Source organism: Prosopis cineraria, unplaced genomic scaffold (genome assembly GCF_029017545.1).
Source record: "Prosopis cineraria cultivar Desert tree isolate PC_DT_omini unplaced genomic scaffold, ASM2901754v1 PC5, whole genome shotgun sequence".
Lineage (NCBI taxonomy): Eukaryota > Viridiplantae > Streptophyta > Magnoliopsida > Fabales > Fabaceae > Prosopis > Prosopis cineraria.
Window position 1 is genome coordinate 38,168,776 of NW_026555336.1, and position 23,974 is coordinate 38,192,749.

Consider the following 23,974-nt stretch of genomic DNA (forward strand, 5'->3'; position numbering starts at 1 on the left):
ATTATATTAGCTAATTCATAAACTTTGGGTTAGATGCAAAATTAATTAAACTGGTTAAGCTTGTTAATTTTTTACGTAGTTGATTGAATTAAATATATACTATGTAGAACTTGATTCATAAAAATGATATGACTTGGTTCAAATTAAAAACCTTAAAAAGCAAAAACTAACATTAAAAAAAATAAAAAATAAGTTACTTTATTTTAAAATTTCTATATTTTGTATGATAATCTATCATCATAGATGAATTTAATTTCAATAATTTATATTTAAAATATTTTTAAATTAAATTATGATCATATTTTATATTATTATTCAATCATATATTTTCAATAATTATTTATTAATAGAAGTAAATTTTTATAAATTTACAAGAGTCCATTTATATTTCAGTTGGGCATAATTGATTATGAAAATCATTAATTAATATAATTAATTTTAATTATAATTAATTATATTATAACGCAATCTGTTGGGATACTCTATTTTTAAAATTGATTTGGAAAAATGACAGAAAAATTCCAAAATGACTAATTAATTTGAGTTAGATTTCAAGTGTCAAGCTTCAAAAGTTTACAACTTAATCTCTCAATTTTACAAATGCGTATAATGAATTTGTAACTCAAAATTTCAAATTTTAATAGGAAAATAATTTTTTTATTTTTTAATCATGTTAAAATTTAAAAACTAAATTACAAATTTATCAGAATACAGTTATAAAATTGAAAGAATGAATTACATATTTATAAAATTTAACACTTGAGATTTAATTTAAATTAATTAATTTTGTTGAGACATCTTTGTCATTCTCCTAATTAATTTTAACGGAATAATTAATGCTTTAACAGTAAAATTAATTCCTATAATCAGCTTGAGCCAGCTTATTTGAAAATACAATTATGCTTCAATAATTAATTATCTCAATTTTTGAATGTTTGGATAATTTTGATTGAAATCGATTATTTAACTCAAATAGTCGATTACTGGGGCCATCCAAGCAGACTGGAACGTGAATTAATAACTTGAATTAATTAGAAGTAAGCTTGTGATTTAAACCGGGCTTTTAGCAAAGGTCATGTACCATTTGAGTATGTTACGTGGCCGTTGAATCTATCTCTCTCTTCGTTCCCACTTTTCGACTTCACCGTCACGGCGTGCGTTCCGTTCCGAGAAAAATTTGAAAGTAAAGCCCCTTGTGTTGTGCTAGCAATTCTTCTCTTCCAGGATTTCATCAATTCTGTTTCTCAATTTCTTTTGCTCGATTCAAATATTCCAGCTTTGGATCTTGCTTCAATGCACGCCCTAACTCCAGAATACTCATTAATTTGAAGTTTCGGGTTTCGATTCTTAGGGTTCTATTGCCTGTTCCTCCAAACATAATTGGGACGCCATGGCTGGTAACCTTAGAAACAGTAGACTAAGAAATCCGCCCGATATCATTTCATCGGAAAACCCTAAGCATTCATCTCCTATTCCGAAATCCCACGAACCCAATCAGTTTCCGTCCCACTTAGACGCACCGGAAGTTTCATCGTCAGCCAGAACCATCTGCAATGTTCTCACTCGAGTATCGCCTAATAATATTGAATCCACACTTTCCTCCACTGGAATCGAACCTTCTGCGAATACTGTCCAGGAAGTTCTCAAACTTTCCTACAATTACCCTTCTTCTGCGGTGAAGTTCTTCCGCTGGGCCGGGCAGCTAAAGAAGCATACGGCACATGCGTGGAACTTGATGGTCGATCTGTTGGGTAAGAACCAACTCTTCGAACCCATGTGGGATGCAATTCGATCGATGAACCAGGAAGGGGCGCTTTCTATGTCCACATTTGTGTCGGTATTTGAGAGTTATTGCATGGCTAGTAGGTTTAATGAGGCCGTGATGAGCTTTGATGTGATGGACAGATACGGGATTCAGCAAGATGTTGTTGCAGTGAATTCGTTATTGAGTGCAATGTGTCGTGAAGATAATCAGACTTCAAAAGCCATGGAATTCTTCGAAAAAATAAAGGAAGAGATACCTCCTGACGGTGACACGTTCTGTATTTTATTGGAAGGGTGGGAGAAAGAAGGGAATCTAGCCAAAGCTAAGACTGTTTTTGATGAGATGATTGTTCGTGTTGGATGGAGCCCAACAAATATGTCTGCTTATGATACATTCCTGACAACCCTTGTTCGTGGGCTGCAGATTGATGAGGCCATGAAATTTCTTAAAGTTATGAAGGAACATGACTGCTTACCAAGTTTGAAATTCTTTACAGACGCTCTTGATATTCTCACGAAACAAAATGATGCTGCTCGTGCCATCCTTCTTTGGAATATAATGGTGGACGGTGGACTATTGCCCACTTTGATCATGTACAATGCCATGATTGGCTTGGTTTGCAGCAACAATGAGATTGGTCATGCATATCAGCTACTCGATGAGATGGTCTTCTATGGTGCTTTTCCTGACTCTTTAACTTACAACATGATTTTTGAATGCTTGGTGAAGAACAAAAAGGTTCGTCAAGCTGAAAGATTCTTCACTGAGATGATCAAGAATGAGTGCCCTCCAACGCATTCTAATTGTGCTGCAGCCATCACGATGTTTTTTAATTGTGATGACCCTGAAGCAGCCAACGAGATTTGGAGTTACATGGTTGATAATCATGTCAAGCCACTTGATGACAGTGCAAATGCGTTGCTTTTGGGTCTGTGTAGCTTAGATAGGTTGTCAGAGCTAAAAGGATCTGCAGAAGACATGCTGGAGAGAAAGGTTAATATATATGAATCAACAATGAGGAGGTTGCAAGATGCTTTCTATAAAGAAGGTAGAAGTGGAAGAGACAGATATGATCATCTCTATAAGAGGCGGAGAGCTCGTATCTTAGTGTAATATATAACACTATACCTTAATATTTTTTCCGTTTAGTTTTTTTATTCATGAGGAGTTATTAAAGACAGAATGGCCTTTTTTGTTCTTGGCCCATCTTGGGTGCACCTTTAAAGTAGTGTCCTACAAACTCCATATGCCCATCCTGATTCACTTCCATCAACACTTGATCCTTCCAAATTCTTTTCCTGTTGATTCTTTCTCATAGTGAACTCTTTGGCATAGACGTAAATATTCTGGTTCCTACTTCCTATGTGTCGGTCGCTTTTTGCTGTGAGAGTGAAGTTTTTTGAAGCTGGCTTCACTCTGCTACTTGAGAATGAGATGACCTTCCAGATAGGGACGTTCATGAAATGTAGTTGATTTGTGATTTGCATGGAAGTGATTGGTGCTTTGTTTTCATCACAGTCTGATCATGAGTGTGAGCATACTTGAGGCAACTGTAAATCTTGCCTTGAGAATTGACAATCAGTTAATGATTGTCATTTCTGTATAATCTCCCGTTACTTGTTCACATTTTTTAGAATGTGATATATAACATTCTTTGGCGTGTCCGGATTAACTTCGTGTCCTGGACCTTGACAATACTTATTTACATGCTAAGGGCGAGTTTGATTTCATTGTGAGGACACTGTGAAACCACGTTTACCGAGAACTGACAAATTGCCACTTCCAGGCGTACAAACGGTTTGGAACCATGCATGTAAGTAGCTAACATGCTGTAGTAACGTGTTTCCGAACACACTACCAAAAAAGTGGAGGTTCCATACACCATGCCGTAAACATGGAGTATCTAATATATTTACATTTGGATGCTAAGGCGATATGATAACGCTATTGTATTTTTTATTTTTTTGTTAGGATAGTTTTTGTGTTTTTTTTTTTTTGGGATCTTATTTTACCTTGTGATTACAGAGAAGACCTTGCTTAATGTTAATGATAACGCTCCTCAAGAGGTGACAGTTAACACACCTCTCTTTAGGTGCCCCCTGTTTAATCTCACACTATTATATTGCAGTATACGCTTAGGATGGATTTATAGACCTTACATTGATTTCAATGAAACATGTGAGTTTCTTCACTGGTTCATACTTCATATGTAGCACACAGGCATCAGTGCTGTGAAAACCATTGCCATTCTCTCTTCCTCGAACCACCCCCCCTTTCTTTATTTTCACTCTATCCTTCCTTTATTCTATCTCAAGGCATGGCTTGATCAACAAGGAGGCATGGGCATGCGAGGATAACAGTTTTCTGGTTCTTTTGGTACCATTACAAGTTATGCCCTGTGAAGCATGGATGCTTAAAATTGAAGAACTGTGGTTCTGTTGTATAGTATAGACATGGTACTCTTCAACTTGTAAATGAACACTTGATTTTGTTGTATCAAAGTGAGTCTGAATTTGTCAATGATTCCTATTGGTTGTGCATTTTTTTCCATTTTGTTTTATTTTTGCCCTTGCTCTTTTATTACATATCATAAGGTCATTTGTCTCCAAGACTCCAACTACTCATTTGTGCTTTGATGGCTTTTATTGCCTGCATTTTATGAGATGCTGCTTCAGGAGCATCATACTGCTAACAATATCTATTGCTGTGTTTTTCATGAAAGTGGAGGTGGAAATGCAAGGACAAATGAAAAGTGTGAGTGAAATAGAAGTGAGGTTTAAGAAGATGCTTGGTGTATATATATGGAATTATTGTATGGTTTCTATTCAAAATGTATTGTCACAATGTTAAAATGCCAAAATGCCCTCATTCATGGGGGAAAATGGGCCAGATCAACTAAGCCCATGTATTCGGGCCCAAAAAAAATGAGCCAATCTTTGCCATTGACGACACCGCCATCCACGGCAAGCAGCACAAAGTGAAGGAGGAAACGACGAAGTGAGCTCCATTGATTTACTCTCTGTCGAACTCCGGACTTTGTCTAAATTTGGATACCCATTCGAGCTTGTGGGATTTTTGTCGCAAATAACCTGGGTCCCGATTAGGTTAATAGTGAAATCTATACAATACGCCAGAATAATAACAACAACAATAATAATGGTACCAAAAAAAAAACTAATAGTGAAATCTGTAGGTAGAAGCATATTAAATTAACATTTTTTTTAGAATTGAAATGATTTCTTTAGTAAACATAAATTCAAATTAATTTTTGGTAAAAAAAAAATTCAAATTAAGTATATAGAAAATAGAATGCTTTAAATATTTTAAAATAAACATAAACATTCAAATTAAGTTTGGTAAAAAAAATTCAATTAAGTTATATAGAATAGAATGCTTTAAATATTTTAAAAAAATAATTTTCCGTTTTGGTTGATAAAAAAATCATGACAGAAGAATTCTCGTATACGGTTAATAATGCTTGAATTATACGCTAAATAGTATTGATATTGGATCAGTGCATAAAAATTATTTATAATAATAATGAAATAAATAAAATAAAACAGGATTAGTTTTATTATAATTTAAAATTGAATACGCCTTTTAATATGTAAAATGGCGCTTGGGCTTAATTTTAATTTAAGTTCAATGAAATTACCTTTAAATATTCCTCTTCTAACGCTAAGGAAACCATTTAGTAGCTTTATTTTTATAATCTAGCATTGTAGGTGATGTTAGAATTGTTGTTACCAAAATTATGTTTATATTTTTACATTAATTATAAAAAGAACAAGACTTGAAGCATTTTCATAATCATTTTTCATCATGTTTTCTATTTAGAATGTGAAATCTTTTGAAACCAGACATCATTTAATACAAGAGACCTTGGTCTTTCAATTTTTTAAATTTAAAACAATGATGGCAGATGTTCTCAAAAAAGGGTAAAGTGACAATATTACATTGACAATAAAATGGTTCTATCTGTGGTACTATAAATGATAAACTATGTGGGTTAAGAAGTATAAAAAGAGAAGAGAATCATTATAAAACATATCTTTTATTAAAGATGATTTCCAAACCTATAACTTTACACACACCAAGCCTGCTTCACATTGCTTTCAAAAGCTCTTCTACTAATAATACTATTCCATATTCAATTCTTAACTTCATAGCATCTCATTCCTACTTCTTTTTTAAACAAATTTTATTTTTTTATAGTCTAATTTTCTATGATTTTGCACAACAAATTGCATGTTAGTTTTTGAACAATTTATCATCCATGTTATTATTTTTTTATAGATCATTATTTTTAAAATAATAAATTGTATTTTCATGAAATTTGTCCCTTATTATAGCATGTAAGGTTAAAAACTTGGGGTACAACGTGTATTAGGTGATACCGTGGTAGGCTTAGTGTAAAAGGTAATAAATCCAGTGTGCATTTTGTACTGGTCTTGATACCTCAAAACAATTTCCTCGACAATATAAGTGGGGATTTTTTTGGCAATTTTCCCATAAAACTAACAGGCTAAAACGTTTTTTTTCTTCGTTTTTCTAAGTTCTCCCGCCTAAAAATGACTTTAACAGACTGACGTTCCCGCCATTTTGTGCCCCAGTCTATCATCTGGCGCTTCCGTTGGGAACAGTGAAGCAGCTAAAACTCTATCCAGCGAGGGCTGGCTTCACGTGCGACAGAGAAAAATGGAAATTGTTCGATCTCAGAGCCATCGGAATATCTCCCCTAACGATGCTGTTACACCCTTCCACTCTATCGTTCTGCTCCACCGCTCGACGTCAGGCTGGAGGATTTCGAGTTATACGCCTTGGATCGTCTTCGAGGTTTTATTTTTCTCTTCCTCGAATTCCAGCGATATACTGATTGCATATGTTCATCGGAATGGCGGCGATTTTTGTGTCCAGGCTTTTGCAGTTGAATAGCATTGCTTATCTACAATGTCTTTAACTGATATTGAGTTCTGCAATTGTTGTTTCATGATTGAATACCAGAAATGAAAAATTAAAGAAAAAAGCTAACTGGTTAGTGGGCATAACATAATTTGAGTTCAGTCGTGAACTGGAAATAGTTATATAGCCTAATTCTAATACGTGGTATTAACATTGGCTAGCGACTTGATTAGTTTCAAAAAATGTACTGAACAAGTATCAAATCGCCGACATTTTTCCAATGTGTTGTCTTTTCAAATTCTATTGTAGCGGAGGTATCATCAGTACTTAGCAAGAGTTTGGAGCGTTTTTTCCTCCAGGAACAAGAGTTTAGACCTGTACAAAATTGTGTGGCTGATGGTTATTATCGTGTGTTGCAGTTCTCAAGGGGATATCTGATGGTTTGTCTCGGGGAAAGAAACCAGAAGAAATGGATCAATTAGTAACATCCCACATTGATTATCACTTTACTATTAGATTTCCAATCATACAGGTCATTACCATGGAATATCCTCTATGCAGGTACACAATCTATGGAAAGCACATATGAGGCATCAACAGGCATCTGAAGTTGTAAATAAGGATATTATATCTCATTTTGTTTTACGGCTTGTGTATTGCCGAACGTAAGCCTGTGGCCCCCCTTATCTACTGTTATTGCATGTCTTTTATATGTTCCTCGTATTTCCGTGATTATAAGCATACTATGTGATTTGTCATTAAAATATTTGATTGACATGAATGGGGTATTCTCAGTAATTGAATTTTATTGTCAATGATGTGTGACTTGAAACTATTAGCACTCTTTTTTCATGGTGAAACTGGACGCAATTTAGCATGTGTTTACATCAGTCATCTCTCACATTTTCAACACATGCACTAGCATTGGATGTCACAATTGAAACAGTAAGAAATGCCACCCTCAGTCTAGCACAACCAACTATTGAAATCATTTTGGATAATTGTTAAATAAATTTAATTTATAGTTATTTTTTAACGTTATTTCTTATGTACTAAAATATTCACTTTTTATATCTAGTGAGGACTTGAGGAAATGGTTCCTATCTATGGAAACTTCACTATTTCGCTACCGATTTCATCGTGAAAGTGCTGAAGCTCAGGTACAATCATCTTAGGTAACATGTATTGTAGTTTGCATTTCAGCCCTAAATGCTAATTTGTCATGTACTTTTCTTGTGAGTTCACAGAGGGCAATCATGGCAGAATTTGACCTTCCTTACAAGGCTGTTAGCCATCTGGAATTTGAGGTAATTACTTGTCATTTGTTTTATTGGCTTTAACCTTTACAAGTTTTGCAAATGAAGGGAATGTTTGCAGCTTTCTATAGATGCAAAATGCTTTTCAGAACTGATGATGACATGAAGTTGTTATTTTCAGAGTGTGAAGGACAAATTGGAACAAGTTTCACGGTCCATTGGCCAGCCTCTACGTGACAGTAGGAGCAAAACTCTGTTCTTTCTTTCTTTTTTCTGCCTCATTCACCATTTATCTTTCCAGTAATGATTTTATTGTTCATTTTATCATGCTAGAGGTAGACACTGTACGGTTTAACTATTTCTTGCTACGTAAGGCCCTGACTTTTGGACTTTGCTTGCTTCTGCATGAATAGATTACAGCATATATTTATTGGTGATTCATTTAGTGGGATATATGTCCTGCAAGTTCCTATGCAAAAGAGAAGTCTAGGATTCTTAATGTTGCTTTTTTCTTTTTAAGTTCATAACTCAATCCAAATTATTGTTATAACATCTAAAGCTAATTGGCCTGCATTTTTGTTTGCTTGTCCTTTGCAGCTGACACTATATTCTACAAGGTATGTGTTTTTTTCTTAGCCCCCATTCTTGACCTGTGTCTTTCAAGTCAATAGATCTTAGGCTACAATTGGAGCTAGTAGTTGCAGTATCTAAATTTGTGTATATTGGGATAAAATGACCTTTATTCTCCTAGAAATACCATTTTAATAAATGATTTTATATTTTTCATATCTTCAATGAAGTTATTTGATCCCACATATGCCTCCTTAATATGGAGGAGTTTCCTGATTGACACTCTTCCCCACTCCCTCCCCTGCTCCTTGTTCTTGGTGAATCAAGCAAAAAAGTGTGAATCTCCCACGAAACTTATCAGTCATACTGTTGGATGTGTAGGCAGAAACTCTAGCAAATTGCAGAGTATCCTGTTAACTGTCTGTCTGATTCTCATGCTTTTTGCTGGACACGTCACTTCATGTGTTTACTTGCTCTGCACCTCTCCTGCTTTTTTTGTTAGCTTAACATGTTTTTCACTGCCATGTAGGTACCATTTGAAGAAGTTCCAGAGCTTGTGGCTGGTCGGAAAGTATTTATAAATCAAGGTTATGCTTATGTTGGAATGAATCAGGTTAGATATTGTAATTTCTGGTATTTATTCTTCTGCATCAATTGCTATCTCTTCAGTCTTTCTTTGAACTCAAGGGCTAATGGTTGAAAGAAATCTTTTCTATATTTCTCTGCTTCCTTCATAGGTTGTCTCATTGGTAGCCACAATATTCCGCAGTCAGCTATCCAAGGCACTCATACTCACAAACAGGTTTGACTGGCCATTCATTGTTAACCTTTTCTCATGATTTTCTTTTTTAAAACCTATTAATTTGTCCAGTCTCAGAATATATGTAAGCAATAAGCTCAGTGAAAGAAAAGCATGGCTTTGTCAACATTTTTTTCTTTTTTCAGATTCTCCTTTATTTTCTCATCAGCATTTTAATTTAACTATCTATTAAAAGGTTGTTGTAACAATATACACATAGATACAATATAACGTTATGTAATATGTAGATTTTATTCATTCACTGTAGATATCTGTAATGACATTGTCATCATTATTGTTATAGTAGTCAAATTGTGCCTGTGCCTTGAATCTCTCTTCCATTTCTATTTGCTCTGTCTTCCTAAAATTTGAAGTATACTTTGTTACCTTTGGCACAAGGTAATGTTAATTGAAACATGTTTCTGGTCTATCGACTGAAGTTTATTGATTATAGTGCACTGTATGTGAAATTGTGCTTGCTCAAAATAGTAAACCTTCTCCTAAACTTCTTTCCCTGGCACTATATGGTTCTAACTCTTGCCTATCAACTTTGCCATATTAGTAGAAGAATTGATGAAGTTTCTGCCTTCCCTGGCTGGTGAACTGTAAACTAATTCCCATCTGTTTGGGAAGATGTTACTATCTTGTATCATTGCATAAGTTTAATTGCATACAAGCATATATTCTCATTTATATTCTCAGCAATTTTAAGCCTAACTTTTTAATAAAAACGTGAGTTTAAATTATTTGTTGCAGAAAATGGACATCTACAGTTAGAGAACAAGAAAAAGATAGATTGACTCCTGTAAGTCTAGTTAGCATATTGTAGGTTTGATAATTTGTTATCAGTGTCGAAGTTGACGAGTTTTCTATGTGTAGATTGTGGAAGCCCTATGTTCAAGTTATCTAGGTCCTGACTATTCTCAGGTAATTCATGCCGTATGTGTTTGTCTATTTCTATCACTAGTGGGTTATATTAAAGTGTTCACTTTGGTTGAGTGTTTCTGCAGCCAAGAGAGTATGCTCAGATATCATTAAAGGACATTGATCAAGTTGCCAAGAGCTCATTCCCATTGTGCATGCGTCATTTATTTGAAAAGGTTAGACTTAGTTTCAGAATCATGCTACCAATTTACATGTTTATAATTTTTTTATTCTTTCTGTTTCTCTTTTTCTGTTTAGACTTCTTTGGGGTCTCATTTCACATGATGTTATACTTATTTAATGCAGCTGAGAGAGGATCACCATTTAAAGCATGGAGGAAGGATGCAACTAGGTCTCTTTCTGAAGGTTGCATTGACTAGCTGTCTGAGTATATTCTATTAAGTTATGAGTGACAGCAGGGTTTAGTTCATTGGGCTGGAAATTCTGCATGCTGTCATGCTGTTTCTTTACATGTGTTCAGCATTGCATGGTTGGACATCCATTATACAGCCAATCCTTTTTTCTTTTCTAGTTTTCTATTTCCCCTCCTGGGTAGGAGCAATTTTTATGATTGGAAGGAATCATGGCAAAAGCTGTGCTTTCTAGTTTCCTGTCCATAAGAGATATATGCAAAGAAACATTCAGTTCTTTGTTTAAAAAACTGAAATAATTGCTATTTCATACTGACTGGTGGTGTCAGGATTTGATGCCTTTCTCCCCATTGATGATCAAGGTTTGATGGTGAGATCATGGTTTCTTAAATATTGGTGCTTGTATGTGATATTTCAAAGATAGAATTTGGATATTCCTTTCAAAAAAATTGAATATTTTATGGTTGAACATATTAGGTTAGCAATGATAAAATTAATGTTTTCTCAATTCATCTACCATCCAATTTATGTGCATTTTTTCCTTTTTGTCTTCATATTTTTCTCATGTTTTTCCCCTTGTATGATACATGAAGGGAGTTGGTTTGAGTCTGGATGATGCCCTTGCATTCTGGAGACATGAATTCTCTCAAAAGGTAATTATGGTGCTTGTATATATCCTCATGGCAATAAAATCTTACAAATTCCATAATCTTTGTTAAATTAAAGATGCTAATTATTTGCATTTTTATTATATGAACAAAAAAATTTGAATGAAAGGCACTTTAGTTTTTCATTGGATTTACGTAGATTATTTCAGAATAAATTGCTGTGGATTTGTCTGTCTTCCTGCTATTATAGTTTTGCTTTCTCTCTCTACATAACTTGGTATATAGTAGTCATTGGATATATTTTCATATGTGATGCATTATGTTTGTCAGTTTACATTCATTAAGTAATTAATCTGTTGTAGGTTGGCCTGGAGAGGTTTGACAAAGAATATGCATACAGCATACGGCATAATTATGGAAAGGAAGGGAAAAGAACTGTAAGTTGTTAACTTTTTGTTGAATACAGAACTAGTGAGGCCAGTATTCATGTGGGAACACAGACATCCAAATATCGTATGTGAAACACATTGCAAGTCATTTGATCAAATATTAATGGTCAGGATGTAAAATGATTTAATGCAAAACTCAGCGAATGTGATTGCACATTCATAGTTAACCACAATGGCTTTGCGGTAATCTAGGTCATTGATATTGACCAAATAGTGATTAATAAATTTTCTTACTAGACATGATACCCCCTCACCGGGCACACGCACACATTGCTTGTAACTTAGCATCCACCATTCTGCGTGTCTGTAGTTGGGTAAAACTGTTCACTTTAAAAGACACAACCAATGTGAAGTCATTTAATTCAACTTCTACAGAATTCGCATTCGAAGAAATTGACTCATATGTCTTTATATTTATTTTCTTTTAAAGAGAGTTTCTTGGTCTATTATAAAATTTAGAGCATGCTAACCTTCACATAAGAGGAGGTTAGCATTGTCTGGGTATGAGCCCGTCTGCTTGTCTGGGTATTGCTGATGACTTTAGAGTTGTCATTGTCATTGATTCACTTGAAGACTTAATCTGAAAATCTAGACTTCCTGATGCTTGTTTGTATACATGGTTAGTCAAACTTAAACGACTAGTATTCAATGGATGTTGCAGGATTATAGTCCCTATTCTTGTCAAAAGATTATTTCATCAACTCCTGGGGTTGGAGATCATCATGGATGCCCCTATCGACACTTCAGGTCACTTTTATCAATATTTTCAGACTTCATGAGGATATTTTAGCTTTGCCAGACAAGTTAGATGGCCTTTTAAACCTATTGGGTATATTTGATCACTGATTTAACACGTTTCTCGCTTTTAGGACAAGAGATTCTGTCTTGCTGAGCTAAAGGAGTTTATCTATTATTGTTATGTGATACTTTTCACTGAACCATACTATTTATTTCTCTTGCTTGAAGAGCACCTTTGGTTTTCCTATACACTTTAGCATGTAAACTTGCCTGGCATTTCTTTCCTTGTATAATTAATCCAGGTCTATGATGAAAGAAAAAAGTTTTTCTCGAATGAGATCATTAATTAATTAATCGAATTGCAGATTGTTTCATCTGATGTTAGTGGCGTGAAGTTGAAGCCTAATATAAATCTGTCAGCTATCACCCGTTCGGGGAGATTAATTTTTCACGAGAAATCCAACATTGGTTTATTCAATAAATGAGATAGCATTTAATATTTTTTTAAACTTTGAGCTGAAGTTGTTGTTCGATCCCTTTCTTATCTTCTAAAAACGCACGACTTTATCATTTATTTATTTTACCTGATTATGAGTTGATATTTGATTGATGCCATTTGTATTTGTTAGTGAGGAGAATCTTAGAGCTGCTCTTAACAGAATGGGGGTGAATGGTCGAGAAATTGAAGACATAATGGACAAAGTACGAAATAGACATTATCAGGTAGACCTCGACCACATTAACTGCTTATAGTTTCAATTCTCTTTCTATCCTTGAGGCTTGATGCCCGACTATGGTATCGTTTGTGTAGCTGGCTTGCACCTTGACATTTGAAGCTGTCCATGGCAAGCAATGTGATGCGGGGATTAACCATCCAAATCAATACTTTAGTGACAGCCAAAAGATATTGAAGCCAAAGGTAACACCTATACTGCAAATCATGGCTGAAACAAATATTGGTGAAAAACTCATTAAAAATAAATCATAAGTACAAGATGCAAATTGTAGCAGGGGGTATATTATGTCCATAAAATTGTGCCGCACAGGTTCACCTATATTTTGTGTACTGTGGGAATCAATTGCTGTTATGGGAATAGAGGTTTAAGCTTTAGAGATCGAGTAATATATGAACAGACCAGCCACTGATACGGTATGGTTTCGAAAGGAAAAGGGGAAGGAGTCAATGCAAGTGCGTTTGTCTCACTTGATAACAGTATCATGGGAAATCTTGGAAAATTTGGGAAGGAGTGCTTGCAGATTCTTGGGTAGGAGAAGGCGTTAATCTGAAAGCATGCAAGTGTAAGCATAAGTTTACAAAAGTGTGGAAGCGTGTCAGTATAAGAATGTCTTCACGGTTAATCCTAGAGTTGGTGAATTGCTCAGCAGGATAGCCGGGAAACTAGATAGGTTGTTAAACTAGAAACGTATTCGAAATGGAGAAGAAAACTCAAGAATATTATCTATGTATCTATTAAAAATGGTATACTTATTTTTCGAATTTCATGCAATAACTCGTACTAATTATATTAAATCTTGGCGAAGCACATGGGTTCCCCTGCAATTCTAGATTAGATTATGAGAGTACAAGTGACGAATGGCATCTCGTTAATGGGTCCTTTTGCTTGAAAGGTGCAGTCGCAAGATCCCCCGGGCGCATCCTGATTTTCAAGATCTACTGCTGTCTCTGACCTCAGAGGTGTGATGATGATTTTGGACCCCTCCCTTCAAGGGACAGCGAGCGACGAGCCTTGAATGACTCGAGGAACTGATAGAATTACACAGAAGCATCTCCATTCAAATGTATATTTATTTGCTATTTGCTATTCTTACTGTGGAATGCTTGCTTTTATGTATTGATCTGTTCAGTTATTAATCAAGATGTGTCTAATACCTGATATTGCAACTTACATCAAGAATCAAGAAATATACCTAAAAATCATAAAGAGGAGTTGCCTTAGTGGGCAAAGTTGAGAGAATATCTCCCCTTAATAATGAGTTCGATTTTTTTTTAAGCAGAAATAGAAAGAAACCAGCAACATACCTACCTGGTTTAATGTGGTCGATAATGTTGGTTTCTTTAAGATATCTGAGGTGGGAAATCCCTGTCGATGGATTAGTGGGTGAAGGTCTGAAGGAGATATAAAGCCAAGTGGCCTGAAGGAAGATAATCTGTTTAGTGTTGCCCGCCAACGTAGTTGGAAATATTAAGATAAAAATATGGCTGCAACAGGCATTGATGAAAGAACTTGAAGATTTATGTAACTCCCTCTACTTCTGTTTACCAGCCTGTGCTTGCTGCCCTTCTAATGGAACCAACCTTCTTTTTCCCCTCCATTTTTTTGGTTTTTAATGTGGGTGATTTCAGCATCTTTTACGTGAAATATTTCCGCAGCATTTCCCGTTTCCAATTATTTAAAATATCGAAGAGATAACATCTTTGGTAGTCCATGAAAGTTCCAAATCATTTGTCTATATTTTTCTTTTCAATTAAACTTTGAAAGATTTATGGTTTTTTAATGGAAGAGATGCATTAATGAAAAAAAAGTATATATCAGTAGTATTGTACTGCAATCTTTCATCACTCATCACCACCTGTTTGTAATAAGATGGGTTTGATTATGACACATCTCACCTTTTCTTACATATTGTTTAGGTATTATATTTCACTTCAAACTAATTTTACAAAAAATTTTTTAAATATTGTTGAATGTAAAATTGGTAAAAATTAAGAGAAGTATTTGCAATATGTTTTTGAAATGTAATTCCTTTGATTTTTGATATGATCATGTTATTTAAAATTTTTAATGATTTTTTTTACTTTTAATCTTTCTTTATATTTTTGTCACAAAAAAATTTTTTATATTTTTTTCTGGACTATTTTTATACAATTATTTTCATTTTACTATTAATATTTTAATTGTAACTTTTGATAAAAAGATAAATGAAGTTCGCCATTCAATTAAAGACCAGATTATACGTTATAAATTGAATAATTAATCATGTTAATTTTTAATATTAATTTATGTTGAATTATTTATTATATAATTTTTTCAACATATAAAGCTTTATATTTATTATTATTATTTAACATATCAAACTTTATGTTATTCAAAATTTTTATCACATTTTTTAAACATCTCTAATATATTAAATTTGTATGACAAACATTACAAATCATCATAAATTAATATTTTTTTTGATAATTATACATCTAAAACTACATTTCACTATATTTAATCCAAATAATTTTTAATTTATTAAATTAACTTTTAAAAAAATTTATCTAAATACAAATTTCATTATAACAATTGATTTTTATTAAATTAATTTTTGCCCAATAAACTTTCAGTAAATAAACTTTTGATAAATTAAAAACAAAAAATACACACACTAAAAGTGTAACGATTATTTATATTATCGAAAGTAGAGTTAGCTTCCCTCCTCAAAGGTAAGAAGCGGAGGTGTAGAATTTGAACCATTCAAATTTAATATGAATGGCTCATATTTAATTTATAAAAATTATAAAAAATGTTAATATTAAACTTGTACGATTCAAAATATCTTTAGAAAGTCAATTTATAAAAAAATTGATATTAAATGTGTACACGAATGCTTATTAAATTATTTTTTTAATGTATCTGTAAGTAAAACTATTAAATTTCATATTCAAAACATAATTGCCAATGTCTTTGGGTTTTAATAATTTAGTTATAAATGCAACGAAAAAATAATTTTGTGAACACTAATGCACATTTTTTCACTTTAAATTTTTGGATGCTTTTGACTAATATTTTTTGAATATTTTTATTCATTTACCCTTAAAAAAAAGTATGGTTAACTCAATTATGCGTTCACCTCCCAGTAAATGTCAACTTTAAGCAGGGATGGATACAAAATATAAATGACTCTCCTGATAAAAATATAAAATTTATTAAAAAAAGGCCATATTATTTATGAATCACTACTATAAATGACGGGGCTTACGATTTAGTTTGTGCAGTCTAGTTTCTCATCACTTGAATGGATTTCCCATTTTTTTATTCCCTGTTTCCCAAAATATATTAAAATATTTTAAGAAATAACAGTGGAAACAATATTTAAATATTTGAACACGCCAAATGCTTAGCGAGGGGGAAAAGAAGATACTGAAACCTTCCCACCAATTGGAGTTAAGAACCAAAATTTGACAATCTTGTGAAGGCCATTTCCTGCTTCAACATAAAAATTCACAAGAGCATGAGCTAGCCTTCTGACTCTTCGTCATCGACCTCGTTGATGCCGTCCCCCTGTGGCCCGCATCACCAACACCTCCATGCCTCCAAAACTACCCCGATTCAAGAGAAAAATCCCTCATGAAGGCGCTGGCCGCCGCACCCACCCCTTAATCTGGCTCTTAGCCGTCATCTGCGTCATCATCGCCGTCGCCGTTGTCATCGTCGGCCTCGTCGTCTTCATCGGCTACCTCGTGATCCACCCTAGGGTTCCGGTGATCAGCGTCACCAACGCTCACTTAGACCTCCTCCGAAACGACTACGCAGGTCTTATGGAGACGCAGATCACCGTAGTGGTGAGAGCTCAGAACGGGAATGCGAAGGCTCACGCGACGTTCTCCGATATCAGGTTCAACCTGACGTTCCAGGGTCAGGGCATCGCGATGCTTGTTGCGGACCCTTTTGAGGTTCCCAAGAACAGTTCGAGGGATCTGAATTATGTGGTTCAGTCTTCGTCTATTCCGTTAACTCCTGATCAGATGGAGCGAATAAACCAGGCATGGAAGCAGAATGAGATTGCTTTTGATCTCAAAGGAGATGCCAGAACTCAGTGGAGGGTCGGCCCTCTGGGTTCTGTAAAATTCGCTTGCCATTTGAATTGCAGGCTCAAGTTTCATCCCATGAATGGCTCTTACATTCCCTCGCGCTGCACTTCCAAGTCAAAATGATATTTCTTATATATATATATATATATATATATATCATACTCGTTTCTTCTTCTTTCCATATAGCAACATATATAAAACCTTCTTCCTCCTCCTCCTCCTTCAAAGTGGAGATGTTTAGGTAATAAGATTAGTGGATACCTTAGATTCCATCTCTTGCTTTTAAAGGTCGTCTTAGACTAATCTGCACTTCTATATATCGTCCAGGAACTGATGAAGAACCTTGATCTTCAGAATGATATAATACTTAATATATTACAGTCTCATGGGAGGTGAATTATATTTTGATGTCTATTTCATTTTCAACTTGTAATATGATGAGTCTGATCATTTGTCATAATTATTATGATTATTAATGATTTTAATGTTAAATGCAAAAAATAAAGTAACAATATTTACTTTTTTCATGCCAGACATCGGTGATGTTAGTTTTGTTGCATGCAGCCAGGGACAAATTTAAAATAGAACAACAATTCAAACAAAGAAGGCGGCTAGAAAAGAAAAGCGAAAGTTGAGATAAATTTTGCAGAAAGCAAGTGCTGGGAGCTGTATACATAATTGATAATTCATTGAAGATGGTGCCTGGGTCTGCAAGTGATCATCATGTCAGAACACCCCAAACTAAAAAAAAAGGGGGGGAGAAAATGGGATGTAAAAGTATTAGCAGATAAAGCAAAGTTTAACATAGTATATTAGCTTAGTTTATTTGGGTTAATTAGTTTTAGCCTTAAATATATGGTGTCAGTTCCTTTATTATGAAAATGGGATGATGCGATTGCCGGCAAAAGTGGGAAGGTAGTGATGATTAAAGCAAGAGGAAGGCACTAGAAAAAGCAAATCCTACCTAAACCTTAATAATTAAAATAAATTAAGGAATAAATAAATAGTAAAGGCATTCAAAGATGTCAACTTTTCCTTCTTTGAACGCCTTTCCCAAGGCGCTTAATCTGGGAAGTGTTATGCGTTTGGTCTGCTGCTCAGGAGTAATTAAGTTCCGCGTGAGTGGAAAATTTTATTTGAGAATTTAAGGCCCCGTTTGTTTGCTTGTTTGTTTTTTATTGGGAAAGGCCCCCCCCCCTTTTTTTTTATTGGAATGAATTTAAATTTTTGAGAAGCAATTTTCAAGAAAGAGAGTGAAGTTTTTTTTGGGCCGAAAAAGAGAGTGGAATTTGGATTCAAGAGCTAACCCATAAAGAAAAATCTTAGGCTTGTTTGATATGATGGAAGAGTTTTTGATAGAATCGGAATCAAAATTGAAATTGAAATCAAAATCGAAATCGAAATTGAATTGAGTTTTAAAAGTGTGTTTGATATTAAAATAGAATCATGATATAATTTTGATAAGTATATGTATTTAAAATATAAAAAATTAAAATACCCTTTATTTTATCTTTTTAATGAAAAACTTAACAATAAAAAAATAAAGAATGTACTTTTAAAGCTCAAAATACTTTTATTTTATTTTTTAATAACACATAAGCTAATTTTATGTTGAGTTGGTGGATTTCATGGTCTCTACAATGGAATTGAATTCTATCAAAATTGATGGAATCATATTCCTTCAAGAAAGCAATTCTGGTATACCAAACAAGCCAACCGAAGAATTCCATGTCAATTTCATTTTCTTTTTCACAATTCTGATATATCAAATATGGCCTTACTTTCCTCAGGAAATAGTTTTTATTCCTGTTCTATCCTTATAAAACTAATGTTAACCCATAACTATCCTTGGCCTTCGGCCCTTCACCATTTTCTGATCTCAGCTCTCTAATGCGCCATGCTACCATCCCTTCTACTTCTTGGACAAAGAAAACAATTTTTATTTTTTTAAAGTTTCATGTCAAATATAAAATATTTTGGGTCTTTTAAAGTGCAGAATAATTAATAAAATTTTCTAATTAAAAGACTCTATTAAATAAAGGTTAAAGTATATTTTTAATTTTTTAACTTTATATAAAATTTTAATTTGGTCCCTTGATTTTATAAAGTATTTTTTTAGAATTTTAACTGAAATATCGTTAGTTTTAAATGATTATCTTTTGCATCAATTATTTTTATTTTAAAAAAAATTAAATTTAATACGTCAACATTTGATAATATTTTGTCAATATTTGGTAATTTGATGGTAATTTAATGTAAAAATTTATTGAAATGAAACTAATAATATTAGAATTATAGGATTAGAAAGAAACTTTATAAAGTTAAGGGATAAAAATAAAACCTTATATAAAAGTAAACATGAAAAATGTGTAATTTTAAATTTCATTAACTAACTATTGAAAGATGTAAATTAGTTTAAAATACCTTATAATTCTGAACATAAAATGTATGTAGGTATTAATTACTTTCAAAATGAACATTCTTGCACATGTTTGAAAGGTTTAAAATTGAGTTCAGGATTTTGTTTTTTAGAAAACAAGGTTAAGCTCAAATATTATTGTTCACCAATACATAAAACGAGGGACTGAAATCTCCCCAAGAATCTTGATTATATTCATTAAAGACACAATTTTATCAGGAGGTCTCTCTATCACCATCTATCTATCAGCTTGGTTCACACTCTTCTTTAATTTAGAAACCAATCCGCACAAATATTAACCTTTCTAAACGCATGCTTGACCAAAGTCTCCACATAGTCATTCAGAAGATCGATTCCATGTTTTCAGCCACCAATGATCAGTTTGATCGGTGTCTAAGACATCTTGTTATTGTATGTTGACATATGGAATAGAAAAAAAAAACAACAACAACAACAACATCCGGCTCGTTTATTCAAATTGAAATGGGGCGTGTAGAGAGTGGCTGAAGAAATAATTAAGAGCAAATGGTTAGCTGCTCAAAAGATTTCAGGGGTTTTATCAGTGAGTATATTGATTCTTCCATATTCAAGGAGAAAGAATACTTGAATTTAAACACAAATTCATAATTAAGGTACTTTATTCCGATAATTAGAACTATTGAATTTTCTTCATATATTATTCATTATGTTAACTATGTAATTATTTATGGTATACATTTCAAAAATACTTTGAACAAAAGCTTTCCATTCTTTCTTCGTATCAAAGCTGTGTCGACTTCTCCGTATGAATATGGAAAAGCTAAATATAAATGTGAAAACAGAAAATGCATCTAGACTTTTATTATTGACATCGTTAACTTACTCACTTCTCAAATGTATGATTAAATCTTGTTAAGGATGTAGCCAGGTTTGGTTTCCTTAATTATTAGGACATCCTAAATCTATCGGTGATAGATTCTTCGGATTAGGACCTTCGTCTTCGTCTTCGCACTTTATAATTAATTATAGAGCACAAATATGCGAATAATAACCAAATCATAGGAACTAAAAGGATAATGCAACTTTTAATTTTTTAAGTTTGCCTTCGTTATCAAGTTGGTTGGTTAAATTTAATTTTTATTGATTTAGTCCTTTATGTTTTTTTAAATATTTAATATTTAATATTTGGTCCTTTAAATATTAGCACACAAATTGACTCTCAAAATAATTTAATGTGTAAAATATATTAATAATGTAACATGTATTTGTAGTTAAATGGGAATAAATTAACCCTTAAATTAGTTCAATTTTTAACAATATGATGTCTTGCATTGTATTTTGTTCTCTAGTTTTTAAAAATTTCAGAGTTTATTTTTTTTCCTACCTAAATTATTATGCTTCATTTCATCAATTTACATGGTTACCATTCATATTCTGTTATTTATGTCATTAAATTTTAACAATGTAAACTTCTTTTTAAACTGGAAATCAAATTGATAACCAAAATAAAATTAAAAATTAAATTAATAAAAATTAAACTTGAAGGACCAAATTGATATATGAGAAAAACTTGAAATACTAAAAGTTATATTATCCTGGAATTATATAAAAGCAAAATTAATAGACACTGAAGTTATTTCCCACATTAATTGGCAAATTGCACGCATACAATGCATAACACTTGAATTGATTCAACGGAAATATGATTTAATTAATTTGTTAGACTTGTGACCCAATGGACTTGGTTTCTTTGTGCTCTAGAACATTTAATAATTAAGATTAAAAATATATTTTATTTAATTTTATTTATAAGTCACTTTCAACATTTTTACAGGAATCAAGAAAAATCTTAAAACTCACTAACTCTATCCAAAAATTCAATAAATTTTTAACTTTACTCTATTAAATATACCTACTTTAAAATAAAATCCTCTAACATTTAATAAATTTTCCTATATTTGATAGAGCAAAATGGTAAAGATAAATATAATGATGTTTGAGGTGCCTTGTAAAAAAGATCAAAATAAATATTCTCTCTCTATTCTATAAATAGGAATAGAGGAGTAGTTGTATTTTTTTTTTTTTTTGTATGAGTATCTTTTTAATTTTGCCTGCAAGATTATGACATGACATTGATAAATAAGACTTAATTTAAAAGCACCGAAAGTAACAGACCCCGATTGGCTAATGCATATATTGTGTACAAATACAATGTATAACACTAAAATTAATTAATTCGGTGAATAAAATAAATGGTGAACACGTAGATTTAATTAATTAAGAGGAAAGAACTCCTAACTAATCAAGCAACACATCTGATTGAATGACGCATTATAGATTTTTTTTCCCCGATTCTGAAACAGATCAGATGATGAGGGACCAAATGGATATGTTTCTTTAACTAGTTTGAAATCAACTACTCATTCTTTTCCATAAAGAAACTCGATCGCCACTATTTGATTATTTTAATTTATTAATTACCATACATGAATGTGTATGTGTGGACTCAAATCAATGATTCCAGTTTTAATCCTTAAAATAGAAATATGAAATTGATGTTTTGAATTTGATCTGTTTCATAACTCTTTTCCTTGTTTTCCTCTTATGATATAATATAATATATATATATATATATATAATATAATTATATATATAAGTTATTGATGATACTTTGGAGCAGTGAAACAACAGTTTAAAAAAAAAAAAACAAGAGGGATTTGGATCTAAGTCCACTCACCCCACCAATGTTTTACATGGCACCATAACAAACTGTTTAATTTACTTGAATGGCTATTATAGATTTTATTATATAATATTCAAAAAATTTCAAATTTCAAATTTTTAGAGAGGATGAGCAGTGTTTAAAAATTGAGGAAAAATGTAGTTAAGAATGGAAATAATTTTTTTTAAATATGTGATTTACTTTTACATGGCCCAAAAAGTAGTATACATTAAATCCTGATGAGGAAGAGAAAACCAACTTCTGAAATATATATATATATATATATATATATGTATACATATAACTAAAATATTAATTACATTTAAATTTCATTAGTGATGAATAAAACAAAAGAGTTACATAGAATTTAAATATCAAAATTCAAAGTCACAATTCATCATATTTTTCATAAGATGGATAAATAAGTTTTTTTATTCACTTTCCCTTTTAATTTCTATGATCCATAAATAGCTAAGCCTAAGCCAAAAAATTATGGTAGCCATACTCGTACCTAACAAATCAAATTAAACCGAATTGCCATTGCAAATGCATGTTGTGAAAAGCTCTCCACGTTTCTCATTATTGTCCATTCGAAAATTCTCTCACTTGTGCGAAAATATATGGAAAAAAATATTATATAGGCTCATATCTTTAACTTGCCTACTTCCAATAATCAAATTATACGCTACATGTGTATTTTTTAATGAATTATTATTATTAATGCATTTAATTTTTTAAGTGAAAACGATCATATGTTTTAATTTGCTTTTAAAAAAGCTACATTAAGTTTATAAAATTAAATACATAAATTTCTTCCAACCACATAATATAAATGTTATCAATATATAGAGAACATAAAATAAATGGGACTTTAATTGGTCTCCTGAGATGTCTCACCTCCTCTGCACGAGCATTATATAATATATATATATATATATATATATTTATAGAGTGTGAGTGCCCGCCAAATAAATAAGAACGTGACATGAAGATATGGCTCATTCTGACAGACAATATAAAAAAAAAAAATCGGAAATTATATAAATAAGAACACCATCATGAAAATATATAGCGACTTCAATCTTTTACATGTGTCTGTGTGTATAAAGAGACAAGTGTGTAGAAAGATGTATACAGTTATATGTATAGAGAGTATAATTATATGTGTTTGTCAAGGAAAAGATGGCTCGTGCATTGCATGGCCCTTCTAATTCCATTTATAAGCTAAGCTAGTAGAAAGAGATTAATCTTTTTTTTTTCCGGTTATAATTACAACACAAGTCATTAATTTTTTATTTATTCCAGTTAAATGTTAGTGTACATATATATTGTGAAAAAAATCTCTTAATTTGCACACTTATCATTATATAAATAGGAACGAAGCTAAAATTTATTGACAGAATCAATGAATTTTAAAATTTTTCATTGTTGAGGTAAAAATACGTTAAAAATGAGAGAGAGAGAGAGAGAGAGAGAGAGAGAGAGAGAGAGAGAGAGAGAGAAGAGAGAGAGAGAGAGAGAGAGAGAGAGAGAGAGAGCGCAACTATTATTAGTACTCTATATATTTATTAGTTGCATTCCAACCAATTTGCTTATTATATCAATCAACTATTGTCTGGCCAATAAATGAAGGCAGTAGTACTTTACATCTTTGAC

The 23,974-nt window shown here is 32.4% G+C and overlaps 3 protein-coding genes across 3 annotated transcripts; all 3 read left to right on the forward strand.

The window, feature by feature from the left end:
• Positions 1-1,080: 1,080 nt before the first annotated feature.
• LOC129310365 (pentatricopeptide repeat-containing protein At1g77360, mitochondrial-like) lies at positions 1,081-4,285 on the forward strand. Its single transcript, XM_054952187.1, has one exon. The coding sequence runs from the start codon at positions 1,391-1,393 to the stop codon at positions 2,876-2,878; it is 1,488 nt and encodes a 495-aa protein (XP_054808162.1). The 5' UTR covers positions 1,081-1,390; the 3' UTR covers positions 2,879-4,285.
• Positions 4,286-6,463: 2,178 nt separating this feature from the next.
• LOC129310713 (probable DNA primase large subunit) lies at positions 6,464-14,289 on the forward strand. Its single transcript, XM_054952629.1, is given in 20 exon segments — positions 6,464-6,515; positions 6,518-6,601; positions 7,087-7,148; positions 7,229-7,332; positions 7,746-7,827; positions 7,915-7,974; positions 8,105-8,162; positions 8,521-8,540; positions 9,023-9,106; positions 9,231-9,295; positions 10,049-10,097; positions 10,172-10,219; positions 10,303-10,392; positions 10,523-10,582; positions 11,181-11,240; positions 11,558-11,632; positions 12,306-12,391; positions 13,012-13,105; positions 13,194-13,301; positions 14,012-14,289. Coding segments are annotated over 20 exon segments (1,374 nt in total). The 3' UTR covers positions 14,045-14,289.
• A 2,236-nt stretch (positions 14,290-16,525) lies between these two features.
• Positions 16,526-17,658, forward strand: LOC129311821 (NDR1/HIN1-like protein 12). The gene is made up of 2 exons (XM_054954294.1): positions 16,526-17,439; positions 17,526-17,658. The coding sequence occupies exon 1, from the start codon at positions 16,695-16,697 to the stop codon at positions 17,319-17,321; it is 627 nt and encodes a 208-aa protein (XP_054810269.1). The 5' UTR covers positions 16,526-16,694; the 3' UTR covers positions 17,322-17,439; positions 17,526-17,658.
• Positions 17,659-23,974: the final 6,316 nt, after the last annotated feature.

Coding starts and splice junctions, on each gene's coding strand:
- LOC129310365 (XM_054952187.1), top strand. CDS start 1,391: ATGGCTGGTAACCTTAGAAACAGTAGACTAAGAAATCCGCCCGATATC.
- LOC129311821 (XM_054954294.1), top strand. CDS start 16,695: ATGCCTCCAAAACTACCCCGATTCAAGAGAAAAATCCCTCATGAAGGC.